Below are 21,814 nucleotides of genomic sequence, written 5' to 3' on the forward strand. Positions count from 1 at the left end.
TTGTTGGTGAAGTCGGTGGAGTTTTTGATGTGATGGGGGTGTTCCCCACAAGGGTGGATGGTGGCAAGGTGTTTAGAAATGTTGTAGGTAGCTGAGATTATGCTGCTAACAATGGGTCTGAGTGGGACCCCTTCTTTGTTGATCTTTGGAAGTCCGTAAATACAGGGTATAGCATCCCCTGGTGTATAGATGATGATCTGTAGGGCAGTCAATGACTTAATAATAAAGAAAAATTGAAAAACAGTCATAGGCAGTCACTTATATGGATACATTTATTTTTGGTAGTTTTGGTGTAACAACGTGAAGCACTGTAGTGGGTCAGAGAAATGAAACAATCTTTCAAAAGTGGATACAAGTGCCAGTAATTGCATGTCTATCCTACTGGAGCCATTAATTTGAAAATTCCCATTAGTTACTCGAATTTTCAACATTTTTCAGCTGGGCGATCATTTCCATCTAATAAAACAACTGTTTTACTTAAGGACTTTACTTTGGAGTTATATGCTTTTGACTAAGTGAGTCAAGTTTATAACTTCTATACAGCTTGTTTGTTTCTAGTAAAAACAAAATAATTGCACTGTCACATAAATCATATGCTGCTCCAAAGATTTAATGACTAATAAGGGATTTTCAGTGCTCTGCTGGTTGACGCAGAGCTCTTTTGCCCTTTTAACAGTATGATCCATGCAACTAGGTTTAAACATTTCATTGATTTATCTGCTGCCAATTTATTCCAGTGTGAGTCAGTAATGTTCATGTAGTTGATGCAAAGACTCCTTCACGCTTGAGCTGCACCCTCACACACTCCTGTGATGGGGTATTGTCATAACTCCCCTGGCAGATGGCGTGGTGACGCAAGTTTTCTGAATGCAATAACTCAAGAATGAGGTGACATAATATTTTGAAATTCAAACTATAGTTGCAGCTACTAAAAATCTTGGAAGAGTTCTAATTTCAGTGACCTCAATGTCAAGGTCAGAGGTCAAGTTTTCTGAGAATCTTTGTGAATTTCGAAATTCATACTATAATTTTACCAACCAAAAGTTCAAATCTAAGTAACTTTGAATGTGATGTCAAGGTCAGAGGTCAAATTTTCCAAAATCTTGTGAATCAGACCTGGAACATGTACATCTACTAGGAGGTTGGTGGGTAGCACACGTTTATTATCATTAACAGAGAGACATATGATCATTTACAGTAAAATCAGCAGAACATCTGTGTATAGAGTACAAAATAAGCAATTCCACTGAGTGGGCAAATACATATCAATTTAGTTTTTATGTCTAAACATGTTGATAAAATACAGATCCTTGTAAGAAGGTTTAACAGTAAAATATTAAAAAGCCCTATTAAAATGTTTTTTTTAATGCAGACTATTAACGTCCAACACAATCCTTTGAAAGCAGAAAGAACTAGTGCTTGCAAAGCATGATAGGACAATGATCTGTGTCAAGCATTAAGCAAACCCCTTTCTTTAAGTAAACTGAGGAGTATTCACTCATATCCCATGATGGTTTGCTGTTTCAGCTGGTGTTAATAGGTGTGGCGCGTTCTTGCTTGCTGGATTTTTATTTGTCTCTCACGTCCCTCTTTCTTTTAGAGTGAAGATTCTTAGTAACAGGACAACAAAGAGAGTCTGTCTAGGAAACCGGTGTCATTCACTTTGTATTCAAATCTGTACAAAGGATCCTGATAAGGCTGTCCAATTCATCCCTAATAAATGGGATGATTATAGGATTGACACCACTGTCTCTTCTTTTTCTTCCTTTTTTCCTCTTTCTCTTCCTTTGAATTAGCCACCTACAGAAAATAAAGGAGAAACTATTAACTTGTTATACATGTTAAACCATATTTGACCTTTTTTTAATAAGAGCAAATCATACCAAGCCTCTCCACTAGTTTTGGATGATGTTTTTTAAGGGCATCAAAGAAGGCTGCTTTGGCCTTCCCCCCTCCTGAACGCAGTGTTCTTTGAAAGAGCACCCTCATTTTTTCCTGGCTTGTCGGTGTAGCTTCAATCTTTGAATAGGCTTCAGGATGGACCAGGTCTCCAAGCTCTTCCGCTATCGCCAGGACTTCAGAAACTTCTTGGATTAACTTTGCCCTGTTTTTATCAACAAACTTTGCTGATTGTAAATGAAGAAGAATAACAGCGTGTATTTAAATATCATTATAAAATTGTGAATTTGACTGTGAAATAATATATAATACACACCTTTTTCATTTTCAGTCAGATTTCTAGCAGAACTGCTCACATTATTCTGTTGGCAAAAGAAAAGAAAATATATTTGGTCTCTACTCTTTAACTATATAACTACACAAACATCTGATTTGACTGTGAATCCTTTTGATAGTTTAGGCTGATTTTTTATGTTTTATCTTTTTAATTTAACACAGCTTTTGGTTTGCCTACTTTGTTTCTGAGGGATGTAAAAATTGGAAACATCCATCCTCTTTAGCACAAAATTTATTACATGTATTTATACATAACAGTGTTTACGTACAAATGTTTAAGTTGGTTTTATTGTTCTCAAGTATCTTCTGATCAAAATGAGACTTGATTAAATGAAGTCACCCTGAGAACTGAGAGGCAAAGGACAAAGTCCAAATAAAAAATACCTGCAATGGGATGTCCACAGTATCATTTGATGCTGGCGGTCCTGAAAAAGAAAAAAATATATATATGTGTGATGTTTCTTGTTAATAAGAAAGAAATGTGTATGAGAATAAACTAGGGCTGTTAGCGTTAACGCGTTAAAAAGGGATTTATCCGCATTAACGCAGATTAACCCTAACCCTAATCTGCGTTAAACCCTAGAATAAACATAAGTGACAAACCTGGCATCTCAGCAGTGAAACCAGATGGACTTGACGTGTTGGAATGTTGATGGCCAAGATGCATATTCTAGACCAGAGAGATAAACAGAGCAAAAACAAGTCTGATAAAAGTCTTCACCATGAATTGCTATTATTATGCTATACTCTTTAAACACAACTGTACACTAATATCTATTTTACAGTACATTGTGATTGCGAATCTTTGTGTCCAAGTGACATGTGGCATAATGTGAAAATCAACTAATAAGATCATTCATTCTGTTTAATGATGCAACATTTAATTAAAACAATCAGGAAACACTTGAGAAAGACTTGATTACACTTGTTTTACGCCTTGTGAGAGGCAAAGGACAAAGTCCAAAAAAATACCTGCAATGGGATGTCCACAGTATCATTTGATGTTGGCAGTCCTGAAAAAGAAAAAACTACATTTATACATCTGTCTGATGCTTTTTGTTAATAAGAAAGAAATGTGAATGAAAATAAACATAAGTGACAAACCATACTAAAGAATATACCTGGCATCTCAGCAATAAAACCAGATGGACTTGACATGTTGGAATGCTGATGACCAAGTTGCATATTCTAGACCACAGAGATAAACAGAACGCAAAGAAGTCTGATAAAAGTCTTTACCATGAATTCCTATTATCAAGTTTTACTCTTGAACTAAAACTGTACACTAATATCTATTTTTACAGTACATTGTGATTGTGAATCCTTCCTACTTGTGTCCAAGTGACATGTGGCATAATGTGAAAATCAACCAATAAGATCATTCATTCTGTCTAATGATGCAACATGTAATAAAAATGTTTAGAAACACTTGAGAAAGACTTGATAACATTTCTTTTCACTTTGTGAGAGGCAAATTTGTGAGTGCATATTAAATACCTGCATTTCAGTTCTTGCATCAACATTATCATTTGACTCTGACTGTCCTGAAAAAAAGAGAAATATCAGTATGATGTTCATTGCTAATAAGAAAGGAATAAGTCTGAGAACAAAGTGAGAAACCGTAATGAAGAATCTACCTGGCATCTCATGATTAACACCGGGTGGACCACATGTGTCAGGATATTGATTACCATGTTGTGAATCCTAGGAAAGTAAACAGTACACGAAGATGTCTGATAAAAGTGCTCCCTCTGAAATTGAAATTGTTGACTACTTTATTAGTTCATTTCTGAAATGATAAATTGAGTTGCACCAATTTTTTCTTGACTTGTCCGACTGCATCGTGAATCCCCGCCCTGTGCTTTGAGAACACATCCTTAGTGATTTCATCACACTCTGAAACAACACCATGGTCCATGTTTAAAAGGCATAATGTATGAAAAGTAGAGAGTTCATTAATTGTCAGTGATTTCGTGCACATATAAAAAATGGGCTGTTTAATACAGAGTGTTTAATACAGGTAGTTAACACATACCTCCAAAGTCTGGCCTCTTGGATGGATCTCCATCCCAGCACCTCTCCATGAGGCCAACCAGCTCTCTCAGCCCTTCTGCCTTTGTCTGGTCTATTTCATTACAGCGAGGTCTGTCCCCCATTGGGATCTTCAGTGCCAAAAGAGCTTGAGTAGCATCTGTGTGAAATACAACAAAGACTTTCATTAAAAAACATGAGCACAAACGAGAGAATGCATTTATGGAAGTGCCTCACATTGTCTTGATAATACTTATATTAGATGTAAAACATGAAATCTAAATGAAAACTTCTTTTTTAAAAAGAAGGGCAAATATTTGACCAATAAACTGGAAACTTATGAGGAAAAACAAACATACAAACAAAGAAAAATTTATGGAAAATGATAAGTAACTGAAATCCATTCATTGTACCTGGAAAAGGCTTTTTTCCGCAAATAATAGACCACAGAAGAATACCATAGCTTTACAAGATAAAGAAATAGAAGGAATTAACACAATGTGTTTAAAATAAAATTTATAATCATACATAAATCCCCACAACTATTCTTTTAATGCTTACCTGTATATGTCAAATTTACGAACAGGCTTATATGATAGATCAAAAGACTCTGGAGGCATGTACTGATATGTGCCTCCTTTCACTGTGGACATTTCTTCAGAGCTCATCAGAACACTGGTGGAAACCCTGGACAGACCAAAATCTGCCAGCTGCAAAATAATCAAGGAAAAAAATAAAATAAATAACACAATGACAATTTATGTTGGATCGGTATAAACTAATGAGTTGAGTGGATAGCACTTTACCTTGGCATGAAGGTCATCATCCAGCAGTACATTGCTTGGCTTTAGGTCATGGTGCAAAATGTTCTTCTCATGGAGGAAGTTCATTCCTTGAGCGATTTCGTAGGCCAAGCGGAAGGCCAGAGGCCAAGGTGGTGGACCTGACAAAGTCTCCAGCAGGGTCTGAACAGATCCTCTATCCATGAGCTCCATAACAATTCCCAACTGAATGTCCCGCCCTCCATTTGGTGGACATCCCCTATATATTCCATAAAGCCTTAGCACAGAACTGTGTAAGGAGACTTTGGCCATATGACTAGCCTCCTTATACAGTTCTGTGTCCCTAGTCCTGGAAGGAAAATGCAAAAAGCTTTAGGAAAGGACTATTTCATGTACTTGGAAGTATAAAAATAAAAAAAATAGTTCTGTTCTAATTTTACCCAGCAGCATGTTGAAGTAGCTTAATGGCCACGTCACACCTCCACTTCTTGTGTCTAGCCTTGAAGACTTGACCAAATCCACCAGAGTCAATTAACTGCCAGTTCTCCAAGCTTTCATTTCCAACTGATTCAATGTCAGGTCTCTGCAGTTCCATCACCTGCTGAACTCAGGTACAAAACCTTAAAACATAATAAAATGACACAGAGAGGAGAATAAACCCAGCTTTTATAAGTATTTTTTACAACACCTTAGAAGTCTTTGTTGTTGCACTAACATGAAAGCAGCTGGAAGCAAGACACTGACACACATTTTCCACTTTCTAATAATACTGGTGCACTTCTCACAACATTTTTGAAATTCTGTATTCTGAATTTGCAGAAGCTAGAAAGAGAAAAAACTAAACTACACTGTTAGACTTTTCATCTCCACTTTACGGCAACATACTGGCGTCACTGTTGCCAGCGTCATACCGTGACGCCGTGTTACTGTAGGTTACCGTTCTGCGGGATGATACCGTTTTTTGCTGTTGTGGTATAATAGTCTTGAACAAATTATGGTAACGCACTGTAGCCTTTTTTACAGTATCCCACTGGCGACAGTGATGCCAGTGAGATACCGTTATGTCGTAAATTACGTCAACAAAGTAACATCATACTGTGATTAAGAAATTGGCATACTACCGTTTATTCACGGTATGTCACTGTAAGCCCGCTGCAAGGTAATAAACTGCAATATATTTACCAGTAACTTCAGGAAGCAGTAACATATTGTAAGAGACTGTTTCAAAAAAAAAAAAAAAAATGCATTATTTATTTTTATTTATATATATATTTATACATTTTTATACACACACACACACACACACACACACACACACACACACACATATACATATATATATATATATATATATATTTGTATATGACGTAAAAAAAAAAAAAAATATATATATATATATATATATATATATATATATATATATATATATATATTTGTGTCATATACACACACACACACAAAATATAATTCATGTGCTTTACACCACTTTTTATTTCAGGTCTGATTTTCCTCTGCAGAAATGCACATTTCCAGGAAGCACCTGTTTTTACTAAATCATCTAACCCATGTATTTTCTCAGATGGTTGTTCAAACAATAACGATATGTCATATCCATATCATAACGGACAACATATGCTCAAGTGATGAGCTTTCTTAGTTATATTTTGTAGGGTCTTAAACCTACACTATGAAGTGCCTTGGCATTCATTTTGTTAGCACCATACAAATAAACTGAATGGAAATGAATAGAACATGAAGCTCCACATTTCTGCCTCTACATACACTTTGTCCAAAATACTGGCTCGCACCACCAAATCAATGTACAAAGCAGGGTCCACAAGGACATGGATGAGCATGTGCGATGTGAAGGAACTTGACTGACCTGCACTGAACCCTGACCTTGCTTTGTGGACTGAGTTCATTGATTTGTAGGGTGAGCCAATACATATGACGATAAAAGTGTAAGTACCTGAAATAAATTTTAACAAATGGGTAAAAGAAGGAAAAAAGAATCAAAACTGTTGCACTCAAAAAACCTATTGGACAGAAAAAGCTTCTTGCAAGATGGCAAAAGAGCTTGTCTTCATTGTTGTTCGCCTCGTGTAAATGTCCAGAAAGCATGGGCCATGGATCGTCTGTGGAGACACAGGTACACATTGTTCACTTAAATTATACAAGAAATTCACTATAAATGGCAACAACAGTTACCTAATTTGAAGTTTTCCACTCAAATTCAGTAAGCCGCTGGAGGAAAGTTGTGACATGAGTGTTAATGTGAACAACCTTTCGCTTCACAGTGGTCCCAGTCTTTCTGCTTGTCCCAACCTTGGAGGTACATTTTGTTCCCTTGTCACGATTTATCCTTACAAAAAACCTTAAAGCATGCCACAATAAATAGTAACATACAATAACATTGAGTTGTGATGTGAAAAAAATGACCTACTTAGGGATAATTTATTCATCATCTATCACAAGTAGCTAACTGTTCAAACATACCTCTGAATTAGTTCAAATGTTGCACACGCTGACTCCTGGTATTCCAGGTTCACTACATAGAATGAACCAAAGAAGACTGACATCGCATCAGCAAAGGTGTTCTCTTTGTCCAGCTCAACAATTACACGCCCCTCTGCACCCACCATCCAGCAGGTGGCGGTCATTAAACTTTGTCCTTAAATGTATAGGGGCAACATTGTCATTACGCAACACAAAATAATTTCAATACTTCACTTCTTCACACTGTCTAGATAATAATAAAGCAAATAGCTACGTACAGTTAATTATTAGTGGCCTTATGTAGTCCGTGTTAACATATTATAATTGTACATAATTGGGAATTATTCTGCACATTAAACACACCTAACAAAGAGTCAGCCCAATTAAATTACCGGAGTTCCATCAACTGTATGGTTATTTTGGAGTTTATAGTTTGTGCTGCTGTTAAACTTTACAGTATTGACTTCAGTATTTCTGCTATTAGTGTAGCTAGACTACCATGTTGATCAGTAATATGTAATGTGAAATTTGATATTGTTACTTTGCTGGATTCACTGAGAAACACGTCCAACAACCTTGGTTTATAAAGGAAATTACATAAATGTGAGCTAAATAAACAGAGACTGGATACCTGTCTCCACGAAAAGCTCCTGTGCCAAACAGAAATTGTAATATAGTCTAATCAGCTCTATTTCATAAATGACTTCTTACCAAGCATAATCAGCCTTGGGGTGCTTGGCAGGTTGCTCTCTGCTACAAGGGACATCCTGGCAGATGTTTCCTGCCAGATAAAGGACCAAGACATTTTATGTAACGAAAAAAAACAGAACAGCAAGCAACAGCATTAAACATAGAGCTGTATGAAAGAAGCTTACATCTGCTAAGACAAAGAGGGAGTCTTCATTTTCCTTTTAATACTTCATCATGAGAAGTATGGCTGCTGTGCCAACCTTGTTGTTGGTCAAAACTTCCTCACTTTCTATCTGCTGGAGAAGTGTCCTCATACCAAGGTTCCATTTGAGCTTCTGGCTGGAGAAATAGTTAACAATCCTTCTGCCTTTGGTTATGAGGGCCTGACTTAAGCGCTCACTGATATCAATACCTGTGAGTTTGTGAAAGTGGTTCGAAAGACCTTTCCGAGTAAACAAAAATGGCAACTGCTCCTGAATTTCAGCTACTGAAAGTGAGGGACAACTGTTGATAAGCTGCCACTGAGAAATATATGTGAGGCACATGAAGTCATCCACATCAGGTCTCTCCACAGCTCCAGGTCCTTGTGAATTAAAAATTGTTAACAGGATGTCTTTCTTTTCCTCTAAAAAGCTGGCGTTTGCCCCTCAGGAAGTTCAACTGGCTGCCAATGAATACAGCCATTGCTATCAACAAGGCATCTAACTTTTTTAGGTGAGGCTGCATTACTGTTGGGACTGCAGTCTTCCTCATTCCTGGTTCTCTTTGTTTGACGAAGTCTATGTGTTGTATTATCTTGATTAACATGTTCAACTCTAGATTTGATGCTTCTTAGTAGTGAATAATGTCCACAATGATCTTAGCAACCTCTTTACAAGATGCATGTTTAGGGTTTCTGCAGAGAACTTGCATAACCTCCACAACAATTCTAACCATATTTCTGTCCTCTGGATGAGCTCTGTCTCCTCTTGTGATTGCATGCGACAGTCGGAGTGGAAATCTTTCGCAAGGAATCTGTAAGTGTGAGACCCAAGAGCTGGAGTAATGGTTGTACATAGTGGTGGACGTGGAGGAGGAGGAGTGAGGTGGATGGTCTGTTGCCATCTAAAAAAAAGAGAGATCATTGGAAAAGCTACTTTATATGGCTATTTCAACAAATATGTCCTCACTAAAAGATGAACCCTGCAATTAGGATTGAGTAGTAACAGAAAGGCAGTTTTGGGGACCTTGTCTGAAGATGAAAAGATAGACAATATCAGAAGACAATCCCAGGACTGCAGAAGAACTACAAACTCAAAGTCTTGCATTGAAAAGTTGAAAAATACATTGAAAAATACACTATATTTTACAGTCTGTCACAATTTCCACCCTTAGTCCTACTACTACCAATGAAAGGTTAATGGTGTAAGATTCAGTGTCTACTTTTGTTTGTTTTCCATCTCAAATCAAATCACTTTTATTGTCACGTCACATGTGCAGGTACACTGGTACAGTACATGAGAGTGAAATTCTTGTGTGCGAGCTTCACAAGCAACAGAGTTGTGCAAAAATACAATAACATAAAAAAAGCAAAATATAAGAATGGCTAAATCTGAAAGTAATAAATATATGTACAATATATAAGAGTATATGCATTACTGGATGTGTATACTAAATATGTTTCTCTACGTGTGTGTGTGTGTGTGTGTGTGTATGTGAGTGTGTATATACATATTTTACAAATGAAATAGAGTAAACAATAAAATAAGATATATAAAATATACTTAATTAACTACCAGACAATGTGAGCCCCAAAAAGCTCTTTAATATTATACTGTCAAAGTACATGTGTAGAATGGTGTGGTGAAGAAAAAAAAAGCTAATCAGTGACATATGAGTCTATGAGTGACCTTCAAATCATAGACTCAAGTCTATGAGTCTGTGAGTTGTACAGAACTTACACAAGCCTCCTTTAAATGCGAGAAGTAGTTTACGTATTTGAATTGTTGTGAGAAAGGGTTTGAGATCTTCCGCCTCCACAAACAAAAGGTCACTTTTTTGTTGTACACCAATAATGTCCGTCAGGTGTTCTACAATGCAGATTATTTTCTATCTGTCTAGTGCCGGCAGGAGGCTTGTGAGTTCCTCCAGCACAGCTGCGAAGATCCTGAAATTCCCCTATGATGCTCTGTATAGTGCTGGTTGGCAAGGGCATTTTAGCCTGCATTTTTAAATGACACAAAGCCAACTGTCTTCTAATAGACTAACTGTGTCCTGTCCTTGTATTACTGCTGAACTGTCTACTTATGTTTTTGAGAAATATGGCTGGAAAATGATGTTTAGACACTGAAGTATTTAGAGCAATCTTCAAATGGACATAATACTTTTTCCCGTCTTTGATGTGAAATCTGAGGTGGGCACAAAGAGTTGTAAAGTTTTGTGCAGCATACCCACATGCAGGAACTTGACAGCTGAGGTAACCAGTGAACTTATAGAAGTTGTCCTCAGTGGTCTCCCTTCTTGTTCTGTGATTCCTATGCATATGTGAATGAAAGGCAGAAAATGTTCTGAAAGTGGCAGGGCAGTTCTCAGTTCCACAAGAAAACATATAGTTACCTACATGTTTGTGGCTTTTAACATGCAAACTGAACAATATAAATTTGTGTGCGCAGAAGTCACAAAATTTACAAATACACATAGTTGCAAAAAGTTCAATGACTAATTACCGTTCCTAAATGACATATGCAATGCAAAAAAAAAAAATAAAAAATAAGAGTACTGTCAATAGGGACCAATTCCCAGTTTTTACATGATCAAACTTATTCATAAAAGGCTTCAATAAACAGAAAATGTGTGCCGACAAAAAGCACAGTAAAGACAAGTGAGCAGTGCACAAAAATGAAAAGATATTTGAGCTCGACGCTTAAACGGGTTTAGCCTGACTAAGTCAGGACCCCGCACCTTACAGGTAGTACAAGCACACCTGAAAACGCTGACCAGCTAACAGCGTTAAGCATTTGGGCGCAACCTCGGTAGTTCACGGATTCACCTGTTGCAAACGTCCAAGTTTCTATCAAGTCTCATAAATCCATCTGCAACTATTAGCTAACTAGTCTTTTGAGTCTTCACAGTCATAACTATTGACATTTTGTCTTAGCACTTGAATGAAAATAACCTGGCAGGGTAGCTTAAAAGTCAAAACAAACAGTAATAAGAACGCATTTCTGACTTCTCTCGAATAAGTGAAAAAACACTTACCTTCAGACTGATGAGCTGGTGTCAATCCAACTTTAATGTGTCCCATGTCAGTCAGTTTTAGGGAAAAAGTGTTAAGTTTAGATGTTTCATTTACTTTTGCGATATTCCCGCATGGAAGAGAAATTTGGAGTCTAGCAGAGTTGTCACAAATAGCATACAATCTTCAGTTATAATCCAATCAACCGTGCATTTAACCTGACTGAACTCCATCCAGTTACCTCTGACTACTTCTAAATTGCACATGTTAACGGTCTGTAAATTGTCTCTGTTGTTCTTCCACCATCTCATCATCACTCTGTGCTGTAGCAAACTGGATCTGTGGCACAGAATAGTTGATGGTCATGATGTTCTCCTGCTTTGCAGCTTTGTTTGAGTCTGAATTGCGTCTTAAACGTGCAAAACTAAGAAAAGCAGATCAATATTTTCTTCTTGTTGTTATTTAATGGTGATTGGCAACCAGCGAAAGGAGCATTAACGGCCTCGATCAATATTTTCTATCCCCCATTGTTGTTTTGCACCCGACGTGTGCGTCATACGTCACGTTGTACGTCAGGTGAAGGTGTGGTGTTGGCTATTGCTCTCCCATTGAGATGTATAACAAGTGCTACACACACCTGTCGCATAAAAACGCTTTAAAAACGTAACAATTGCTTTAAAAACACTACCCAACGCGCTAAACGTGAACAAACATAAACACCCGTGTTACGTTATCATGTATTTCCAGGACATCTCTTTTGAACCAAGACGAAGTGGTACTACATGGAATTATTTCTTTAGGAGAGTGCATTTAATAGCAGTCTGGCCTGCCACAAAATGCCCCGCTAAAAATACAGTTTCTGCTTGTCCCAGAATTTATCAATTTTGAGAGTGAAGTTGGAGGACTGATGCTGGTTAGTGGTCTAGGTTTCATGGATGTGACACCTGAACTTGTGTAAAATGACCACCACAGCATATTCCGAGACTTTTGGTTAGTTCACTGTAGTTAGGCAGAGGTGTCTTAAAAAGTACCACCTTATACAAAACAAATGAAGTTCCAGTATAAGAAAGAATAAGAAGAGAAAAAAGCAACACCCTGCTACATGAAGTCATTTTTAAACATTACTCTAAATGTAACAATTAGTCTTTGTTGCTACCCATACAAAAAATAAGTATACTTTAAGTTCATATTATGAAGTATACTTCAAGTATATTTCCCAAGTATACGTTACCTAGTACGTATACTACTAATGCTTCTTGGGACTATATTGGCCCCCGTTTTAGTACATAAAAGTATACTTAATATTAACTTTTAAATGTACTTTTTGTTCACCATAAATGTACTAGAATAATGTCCTTTCCAGTCTATAAGAGTATGCTTAAAATATGCTCTATTCTAGCACAATACTTACATTACAAGTATACTATTAATTTACTTTTTAGCTTATGTTTGAGATACTTCTGATTGAAACAGTAATTAAAATGCAGTTGAAACTTATTTTTCACATGTAACAAATCCTTTCATTCCTCAAACAGTCAGATAACAGCTCCAACTATCAGAAGGCTTCCTCTGCAGAGAACTACACTCATAGCTCAAGTACCAGAACTATATTGTAAACAGGTGAGAAAATGATTGGAGAGTTGAGGTTTATTAGCTATTGACCCTTTTCACTCACGGTTTGAACAATTTCATTTTTTTAATTAATGATTTACCCCACTTGCTCTGTTCAAAAGGTAAACGACATTACACAAGAATTTTTGACAGATTCTTGTTTTAAAACATCAATCATTTGTTTCATAGTTTTAATTTCACAGTTAAAGCACTGCAATGCATGCTGGGTATTTATTTGTACTTCTTTGTATTATACCTGAAGTATACTTCAGGTATACTTCAAGTAAACTACACACTACATAGTATACTACTAGCACTACTATACTACAAGTATAGACTAAATGTACTTATACTTTTCTGTATACTTCATATGTACTTAAAGTATGCTTAAATGTAATTTGGTCTAAAAAATCAAGAAAATACATACAAAGTAAACGAAAGGTATACTTGCTTGTTTTCTAGTTTTTAAAGTATACTTATAATATACTTGAATATTCTTTTTTGTAAGAGTGAGACTGGTTGTTTGATACAAGTGGAATGTAATAACATTTCACATACATACATTTATTAATATATGAGGTTCAATTCAAGAAATTCCATTTTAGTGTAGCTGCAACTTACTCCTGAAGTTGAAAATAATGCTGTATATTGTAGTTTATATGTTATACTACTCTCACAATGAATTGCATTTTATAGTAATACACTCTGAATGAGGTTTTAAGTAATTACTCTTAGATCTACAGTAGAAAAGAACAGAAATCCAGATGGTGTAATAGTATAATCTCAGTAACATCACCAATTGTTACATTTGCTGTATTTTACAGCTGTTTCCATAAGTACAGTGAGTTACCATAAAAATAATGTAATCTCATGGAATTTTCTCACAATGACATGCAAATTACAGTACTAAACTGCTGACATCCTTTAGAGTTTTTTACTGTTGATTTTGCAGTACTAAGCTATGGAAATTACTGCAAAGGCTAACAGTGTACACTCAGTTCTTCCAAACCTTTCATTCATTTGTCAAAATGACTTTTTTTCGTAAATACTCAAAAAAGACTAAATTAATTGTGTTAATTGTGTAAACCAAATTGGTAACAATGTTTAAATATTTTATCAAGATACGAGAGGTATCTAGAAGTATAATCCTCATCTCTTCAAGTTTTCTGCATCTTGTCACTTACTTTAAATGTCTACTGTAGCATTTAAAGCACACTGTAAATGTAAAAGAAAATAACAATTACACAGAAAAGCACAAAACTAAAGTCTGTAAATAGACTGTGAGTACAAAAAAAGATGTACTCTATAAACAATAACGGTGATAATCACTATAGGCACTAGGAAGAAGAAGCGGGAGGGGGGCGGGGGGGGGGGCTGCTTCTACCCTCGGCACTCTTCTGTGTGTTCCTCTTCCTACTTCACAGACAGACCGCTGTCCCCTCCACAAATTGTTTTAATTCCCTTCCGCTTTATCTTTTACAGTACCCATTTACATAGTTGATAATTAGTGTGTCTATTCCGCATATGACGACAGTGAAATCATGTTAGCAAATTCTGACCACAAAAACAAACACAACCAAAACTTGTTCCAACTTTTAAACTGTAGGCACTCGTTTTCCCAAATGCCCTTACACGTTTGAAAAAAAAATGCTTGGAATGAAATGACACCAATATTAATGAGCAATGAAAAATGCTCTTCCTGTTGTGAACAAGTTAAAACAAATGTTCTGAAAGACTTTTCATTGCAAACTGGAGCTGTCGTTTGATTTGGAGCTAAAGCATCTGTAAGGAAAGAGGATAAAAAAGTAAAACGCTGGCTGCTACTCACCTCAAGCTGTTCCACATGCAGAAGAGTTAGTTTAAACCAAAGCCCTGGTAAAAAAAAAAAAGAAAAAAAATACAGACGTTCCGACTTTCATTTTCATATCCTGGCACGCCCCGAAATGTAGTGAAGGGGCGGGGCTTACACGAAACGTAATGACAGTGGTTTATGATTTATTTGAAAAATAATATTTTGCTGAGAAAATGCTTTCTTTCGACAAAAAACGAAAAAATAGTCTTTACACAGAAAGAAATCATGACCTGGCTTCAAACCACCGCTATAAAAAGTGTTTAAGTATTAAGTATTAGAGTATTAAAGTTTCCATCATTACAAACTTTCCTTTGCTGGCATTGAATCCAAACGGGAACTGCTTAAGCTTTCGGTTCCTATTTTAATTGTTGCATACCTCAGTTTCCTGCAAAGAAGTAGTCCAAAGATACCCTCTTTTTTCCCAGTGTGTTTTCTAAAAGAGCAGAAGTGTGAAAATGCAGAGTATCAGAGATTCCAAATATGGCAAGAATCGATCAGTCCTCTGACCGAGCATTTGAAGTGCGTTTATGGTGCTTTCTATACGATATGAAGAAGTAAGTAAAGTTTAATGAGATACAAAACTGTGCAAAAGCCTTTATATTTCTTTATATTTTGCTTCCAAGGAGCCAGACTTGAAGATCTTTCAAACTTCTTAGGACATTAGATCTTCTCCCTGACCATTTACAAGGACTTTTTCTACTAATACACTGATTAGTAGAAAAAGTCCTTGTAAATATTTCTACTAATACAACATGTATTTGTTATTCAAGAATAACAAATAAATGTTGCTATTGGCAGCCTAAAAATGCACCATAATTTTTTCATAATGTTAAAAAAACGTTACACAACATTTTTACACAAGTTAATTTAATCTAGGTCATTTTAGTAAGTTTTAATAATTAAATGGTACTAAGTATCTACTATTATAATAAAGTTAACTATTCGTAAAGATTAAGGATTACTATTGTTAAAAAAAAAGTTCTTAGTTCAGAAATTTAATCATGATGTTATTTATATAAATTAACAGTTAATTAATTAGCAATTAAAATTAGGTGCATCCATCCGCAAACACCCAGTAAAACAAGCAACTCACAATGGAGACATAATCAAAATTATAATATCTGAAGCTGTGCTGAAGCTAAATCTTGAGCTCATCAGTTGAATGATTACATGATTTATGACCTTCTTCTAATAAGCTTTCTCTGCCTCTCTTTTTCATCTTCTCTCGCATACCAGATGAAGATGTTTTTTTCATGGATATTTTTAATGTCAAACACAGTCCTGTAAAGGTGCAAAACAAACCATTGTTCTGCGTCTGGAGCAATGGTGCTTGTGAACATGACACTACGGCTCTATGTCTGGTGTGCATATTCAGTCGTGTACACTCCCCCCTTTTTTAAGAGAGCTGAGGAGTATTCACTTGCATCCCATGCTGCCTTGCTGTTTCAGCCGGCATCGATAGGCGCGGTCTGTTCCTGCTCTCTGCATTTCCATTCCTCACTCCCCTCCCTCTTCCCCACCCACCTTCATTTACACTCATCTCAGTGAGGACCTCTCTCACCAGGGGCTGCTCTCTACGCTAAATCTCTCCTCCTATCTGCCTTTTCCTTCATTCTCTACCCTTGTAGAGACTGTCTATAACATCCTCCTTCTTTTGCATCCCTCTTTGCCCTTGTCTCATGCTGATGACATATGAGGCTGGGGATTAATGTAAAGGGCAGCCCTCTGCGCTGGATCCGAGAGCTGAGGTGAACGTCTGTTTTTCCATCACAGTGGAAGAGTGCTATAGACTGGGGAGCATCACTTATGCCAGCAGGTTACATCCCCTGGAGCAGCAACGGGACAGCCTCGGGAGAAAACAGCTGCACTGAAGCCCCACGTGCATGGCTGGATGTGCTTTGTGTTGATAGATAGTACACTGAAAAAGGTAGGCAGAGGGCAGCAACAGAAAGGAGAGTAGTATTTAGCAAGACGCAAACCTCCAAATAACGGTTTTGGGGGAGGTTGGTGTGGGATTCACGGGGAGTGTTTTAAATGTGAAAGGAGGAGTTGGGGGGGCTCTACTCTGCTCTCAGATCAAAGAACTGGAAGAAGGAGGACCGCACAGACTGAAGAGTCAGAGCGAGAGAGAGAGAGACTGGAGAGACTCCAGTCTCCAGAGACCACAGAATTGCAATTGAAGAGACTGTCTGCAGCACAGAGGGGTGGTTATAAGGACACAAAGTGAGGGAACCAATCAAAGGTCTTCAGATCTTCATTTGGACAGTGTAAGCTTACTTTGTGAGTGAAGACTCAGATTAAGAGGACATCGAAGCAGGTCCCTTTAGGAAATTGGAGGCATTCCCTTTGCGCACAAATCTATAGGAGGATCCAAATATGGCTGTCCAACTCATCCCTGAATCAGCCGTGTGTTTGCTTATGGTGAGTCTCAGAGGAGTACGGGACTGACACCACTGTCTATTCTTTATTCCTTTTGCTGTTTTCTTTTTCTTTCACTGGCATGCTTTCTCTCACCATTCTCCTCATGGCGTGTGCCCATGCTGCCACTGCCGTCTCATTAAAAAGAACGCTGCTTGTTTGCCCCTCCCCTTTACTACCATCTACGGTCCTTTTATCATTTGATAACTTCCTTGTGAGAGGCATAGCTCACTAAAGAAATGTGTGTATTTTCCACCCAAGTAAGAAAACTCTCGCTTTGTCCTCCACGTGTTCCACTACTGCACTGGTCAAGTGTGGGAGAAATGGCTCACAGACTGCAGATGTGAGGGTGCGGTGTTGATCGTGGTGCCTCTGGATGTTGGAGACAATGTAATTTAGTATATATGTGTCCTATGATTAAGCCCGCGAGCAACGACCTAAGGTTTATGCCTTCAGTGCAAGCAGATAAGTTGCTAAACTGAAGTGTTTTCTGTTTTGTGCAAGGTCAGCATGTGAACACTGCCAGAATACAACACTGAATCAAATCAATTTCATATTATAGAGCGAACAGTTTTGCTGCAACCCATGGGATTTCTAGGATCTTGTTAGTGTTGAACCCAGTCTTTTATTGGCATGAAACAGACTGGCTTGGCTCACCGTGGTTCAGATCTGGCCATAGAGAGTGATGCAATAGAAATACATAACATAAGCTAAAAATCCAGTAAACTCCACTTGCTCCTCTGTCCAGCCTAACTGTGAAACAATGGCGCTGCAGCTTTGCTGCATGTGTTCATCCTATGATAACCACCAATGAATGACTGTAAAATCTGTATGGAGGGTGACTTCTTATAAAAGAGTCTGTTCTGCTCATTTTCATTCTATAGTGTTGGCATTCTGCAGTCCCAGGGGGAGTCATGCATCGCTGCACTACCTGCTATCTCCACCTGTCATGGCTGTCTGTTACTATGGCAATAGGCCATGCAGTCCACTTGAGAGAGAGGTGGTCGTAAAAAAGGATGAGGGCAGGGGGAAAGTGCAAAATATGATGGACAGGGCAAAGGAGGGAAGGGGCAAAGCATGAGGATTTGAAAAGAAGATGAAATAAATTAGCCATGGAAAAGTCAAAGTAAGCTTTTAGCATCATCATGGCGATACACTGCAAGAAATATTATCACCCTGATGATGGTTTCCATCAAAATGGGATTTGGGGCCTTGGGGACATAACTTCTGAGCATCATCAGATCTGAAGCAGAGAATTTGTGTCCTTTGACTCCACATTTTACGCTATTTTGCTGCAAGTATGCATTAGCATAGAAGGTGTTCCATTATAAGTGTTCCTGCTGTCATAAATGACAGGCACAAAAAGCTTTGCTGCCATCCCAGTTTCACAGCCTCTCTCACATTTGTCCTTGATGTCCTACATCCACAGTCTTCTCACCTTTTAGATCTACTCCCCACAAGCTTGCCAAAATAAACTCACCTTAACATGTATACCACTTGCTCTTTTGGCATTTTCTTTGAAAAATATTTACTGATGACTGTAAAGCTGATCAAACATATGGACTAACGTGTCTTAACTCTCATCTTTGAAATTTTCCCAAAGTTCATGCTCATATCTCATTTCAGAGCTCAGTTCACAAAATCTGTGACATTTGCATTCATGCTGTGAACCCATCTTATTTATTAATGGGAGTTTAGCAGCTATGTGTGTGTGTGCATGCTCTTGTGTGGCGTGAGCCGAGATATTAATATTGATCATGCTTCATGGCTCTCTGTGTATTAATATTTCAGGTGGTTAGGTGATTATCTGCTGCAGTAATTACAGGCAATGCTGTAAATTATTTCCACAGACAGCACAACAAACAAGTCACATCAGAAACAGCAAAGTCAGGCAGATCCAATAGATTGACTGAATTAAATCTATAAAATGTTATGGCTAGGAGGAGAAATGTGCAGGGCTTCATCTTCTTGGTTTATTTTATAAATATAGAACTAAACTCTGGGATCTTTTACTAGATGCATGTATGTGCATAGACAGGGCTTGCTTCTAATGAGCATTAGTTTTAGAATAGAATGAAAAGAATCAATGGCATGACTGATTCCAGCTAAGATATCCAGAGAAATGCTGCCAACTGGTACTGGAATAGGTCATAAACTACATTGTATGTAAAGGCATTAACAGGAATTTGTCTGTGAGCTTCATTCGTAGCCTAAATGGGAAATACTGGTTCACAAAGCTAGTTACTATTTTGAGCCCGCACGTGCACATGTTCTTCTTATTACGCTTCCCAGTAATGTGTGTATCCACAACTGCACGCTTCTTTTTGTACTTTAAATCAGAATTGGCACAAGCACTAGTCTTTGCCACAACACTCATCACTGAGCTGATTAGCTCTGCTCTGGCTCTCTCGCTCAGAGAACCCCCCCACCACCCCAGCCCCTCCAAGCTCTCGGAGATGATGGAGAGGTGCAGAATTAAATCCGAAACAGAATCAAACAAATATAGTGTTGCCTTTTAATAAGCGTAGGAGAAAAATAAGAGCAATAATTAAAGACTAAATCCACCCTCATCGTAAGCGCCAGTCTCAAGGTTTAGGTTTTGATGCAGCTAATCCCGGATTTATCATAAATTCCATGTGATAAAGTGTCACATGGAATTTTACTTCATGAAGAAAATGAGGCTGACAAAAATGGGAGCACAGTTTGCCCCAGTGTGTTCTGCTCTGATTCATTCATTTTAATTTTAGAGCTCTCTCGAAAGAGTGGTTGTCTTTTTCCATATGCAGGGGCAGCTGATCAATATGCATGTTGCTATCTGTTACACTGGACCTCACAAAACCCAGCAGCAAGAAACCAGGGCAAACTCGTATCTTGACACACAGACAACCTAAATGGATTATCTTCCTAATGCTGGAGGGGTCTGCTCTGCATACAGTGAGGAAACAGCAGATCACTTTTTTTCAATGTCCACAGCTGCATATATGTGTTAGAGGTCTTCTGATTCTTGCAGGGAGCAGAAAACATCTATAAAAGCTGCACATCTGTTTTTTAAATGGTAAATTCATGTTGATAACTTCATAATGCAGCTTTTATTTATATTCAGGTAAGCGTTTAACTAGGGACCTGTAGCTACACAAAAAGAGAAACTCCAAAGCACAGACCTCATGTCGCCCTTCATGTTGGTGCCCATGTCTCTTCATTACTGTCCTTCATTCAATTATCCTCTCACTGAGGATGGAGGCCAGATGACCTAGTGTGATCAAGCCAGGGGATTCATTCAGCAATAATCAAATCACTGCTCGATGATGTGATGTATCAAGTGGGTGTGTGTACGTGCAGTTTAACTGCAATGTCCATTCAATATATTTATTTATCCCTGCAAAAACCTGCAATTAAACGCATGTACACTGTACACGGAAATTATTTTTCCCAGCACTGGATTACTAGGTCGCACTTTCCATTTTTGACGCAGGCGACAACAGAAGAGCAAGTGTACAAATGGAGGAGGGCTGAAGAGCATGGGGGAGGGTTAGCAGAATGACATCATACTGAGATAATTGATTACTGCCCTGCAACAAAGGCAGAGGGGCATAACATTTGGTGTGTGTATGTGTGTTTCTGTATGTGGCCAAAATGTCAACACAACTGCTTGTATCTCTGGTACACCTGGCTGGGAAATGCACAATAGTTAGCAGTTAATGAAGTACAATTCTGCAGTTTCTGTACATTTTGTAAGAAAATAAGCTTGACATAATTTTAAAACTACCTACAATCCACACAAAGGTGCTTGTTTGTAAAAGCACACATAACTATAAACCACACAAAGACACATACTGTCATAATGCTGCGAAGACAGAAAGTAATCTCCCAATGAACAAATTTATAACCTGCACAGATTTGAAGCTCTTATTGGTGATTAGTATGAACAAGAAGCAGAGGCACAGATGGCATCCCATTACTGCTATTCTTTTTTATTGATGCCTCACTATCTTCCACTTTATATTCCTGTCTGCAAGCTGTAGGCTACTCTTGCCTACTTTTCCTGCACCACTTTATTTTTGCTTATTTGTTTAGTGCTAGTTTCTCTGTAATAATATAAGAATTTGTCCTTTTACAGCCGCAGTCTGGCTGCAGAACAGTCATGCTTGAGTGATGTTAGGAACCAGTACTGCTGATGTCAGCTAACTAAAGCTCTGGAGTTGCTGCAGGAAACACTGCAAGAAACAGTTTTACTCTAAGTTGGATCAAAAAGCCTGTTTTAAACCTCTTTACACCACTGGTGCTACTTTTCACTGTATTTATACTTATGAAAATATGTGAATATGAAAAGCATGGCATTATTTTGGAAGTGCAAACACTGGATTAAAGTTGGTTGTTTTAAAAGCCTATTTTGTCCGCAAATAAATGTAAGCAAACTCTGTGTGCACAAAATTTGATGATCATAAAACTGCAGTTTGCCATAAGTGTCATCACCATAAACACCAT

The 21,814-nt window shown here is 37.7% G+C and overlaps 1 protein-coding gene and 1 pseudogene across 2 annotated transcripts; both read right to left on the reverse strand.

Annotated features, from left to right (window-relative positions):
* Window positions 1-1,146: 1,146 nt before the first annotated feature.
* LOC134632438 (receptor-interacting serine/threonine-protein kinase 3-like) lies at window positions 1,147-14,965 on the reverse strand. Of its 2 annotated transcripts, none has more exons than XM_063481163.1 (16): window positions 14,888-14,965; window positions 5,489-5,668; window positions 5,073-5,397; window positions 4,828-4,976; window positions 4,680-4,729; window positions 4,271-4,426; window positions 4,049-4,131; window positions 3,873-3,939; window positions 3,733-3,779; window positions 3,357-3,423; window positions 3,208-3,248; window positions 2,839-2,905; window positions 2,620-2,660; window positions 2,216-2,261; window positions 1,884-2,126; window positions 1,147-1,800 (listed from the first exon to the last, which is right to left on the reverse strand). In XM_063481163.1, exons 2-16 carry the CDS (start codon window positions 5,641-5,643, stop codon window positions 1,793-1,795), a joined length of 1,545 nt encoding a protein of 514 aa, XP_063337233.1. In that variant the 5' UTR covers window positions 5,644-5,668; window positions 14,888-14,965; the 3' UTR covers window positions 1,147-1,792. The 2 variants fall into 2 exon arrangements, with proteins under 2 accessions (XP_063337233.1, XP_063337234.1); XM_063481164.1 differs by lacking the exon at window positions 14,888-14,965 and adding an exon at window positions 6,231-6,250.
* LOC135933342 (uncharacterized) lies at window positions 6,967-20,519 on the reverse strand (annotated as a pseudogene).
* Between the last annotated feature and the right edge of the window lie 1,295 nt (window positions 20,520-21,814).

The sequence above is a fragment of the Pelmatolapia mariae genome, linkage group LG7, assembly GCF_036321145.2.
Source record: "Pelmatolapia mariae isolate MD_Pm_ZW linkage group LG7, Pm_UMD_F_2, whole genome shotgun sequence".
Lineage (NCBI taxonomy): Eukaryota > Metazoa > Chordata > Actinopteri > Cichliformes > Cichlidae > Pelmatolapia > Pelmatolapia mariae.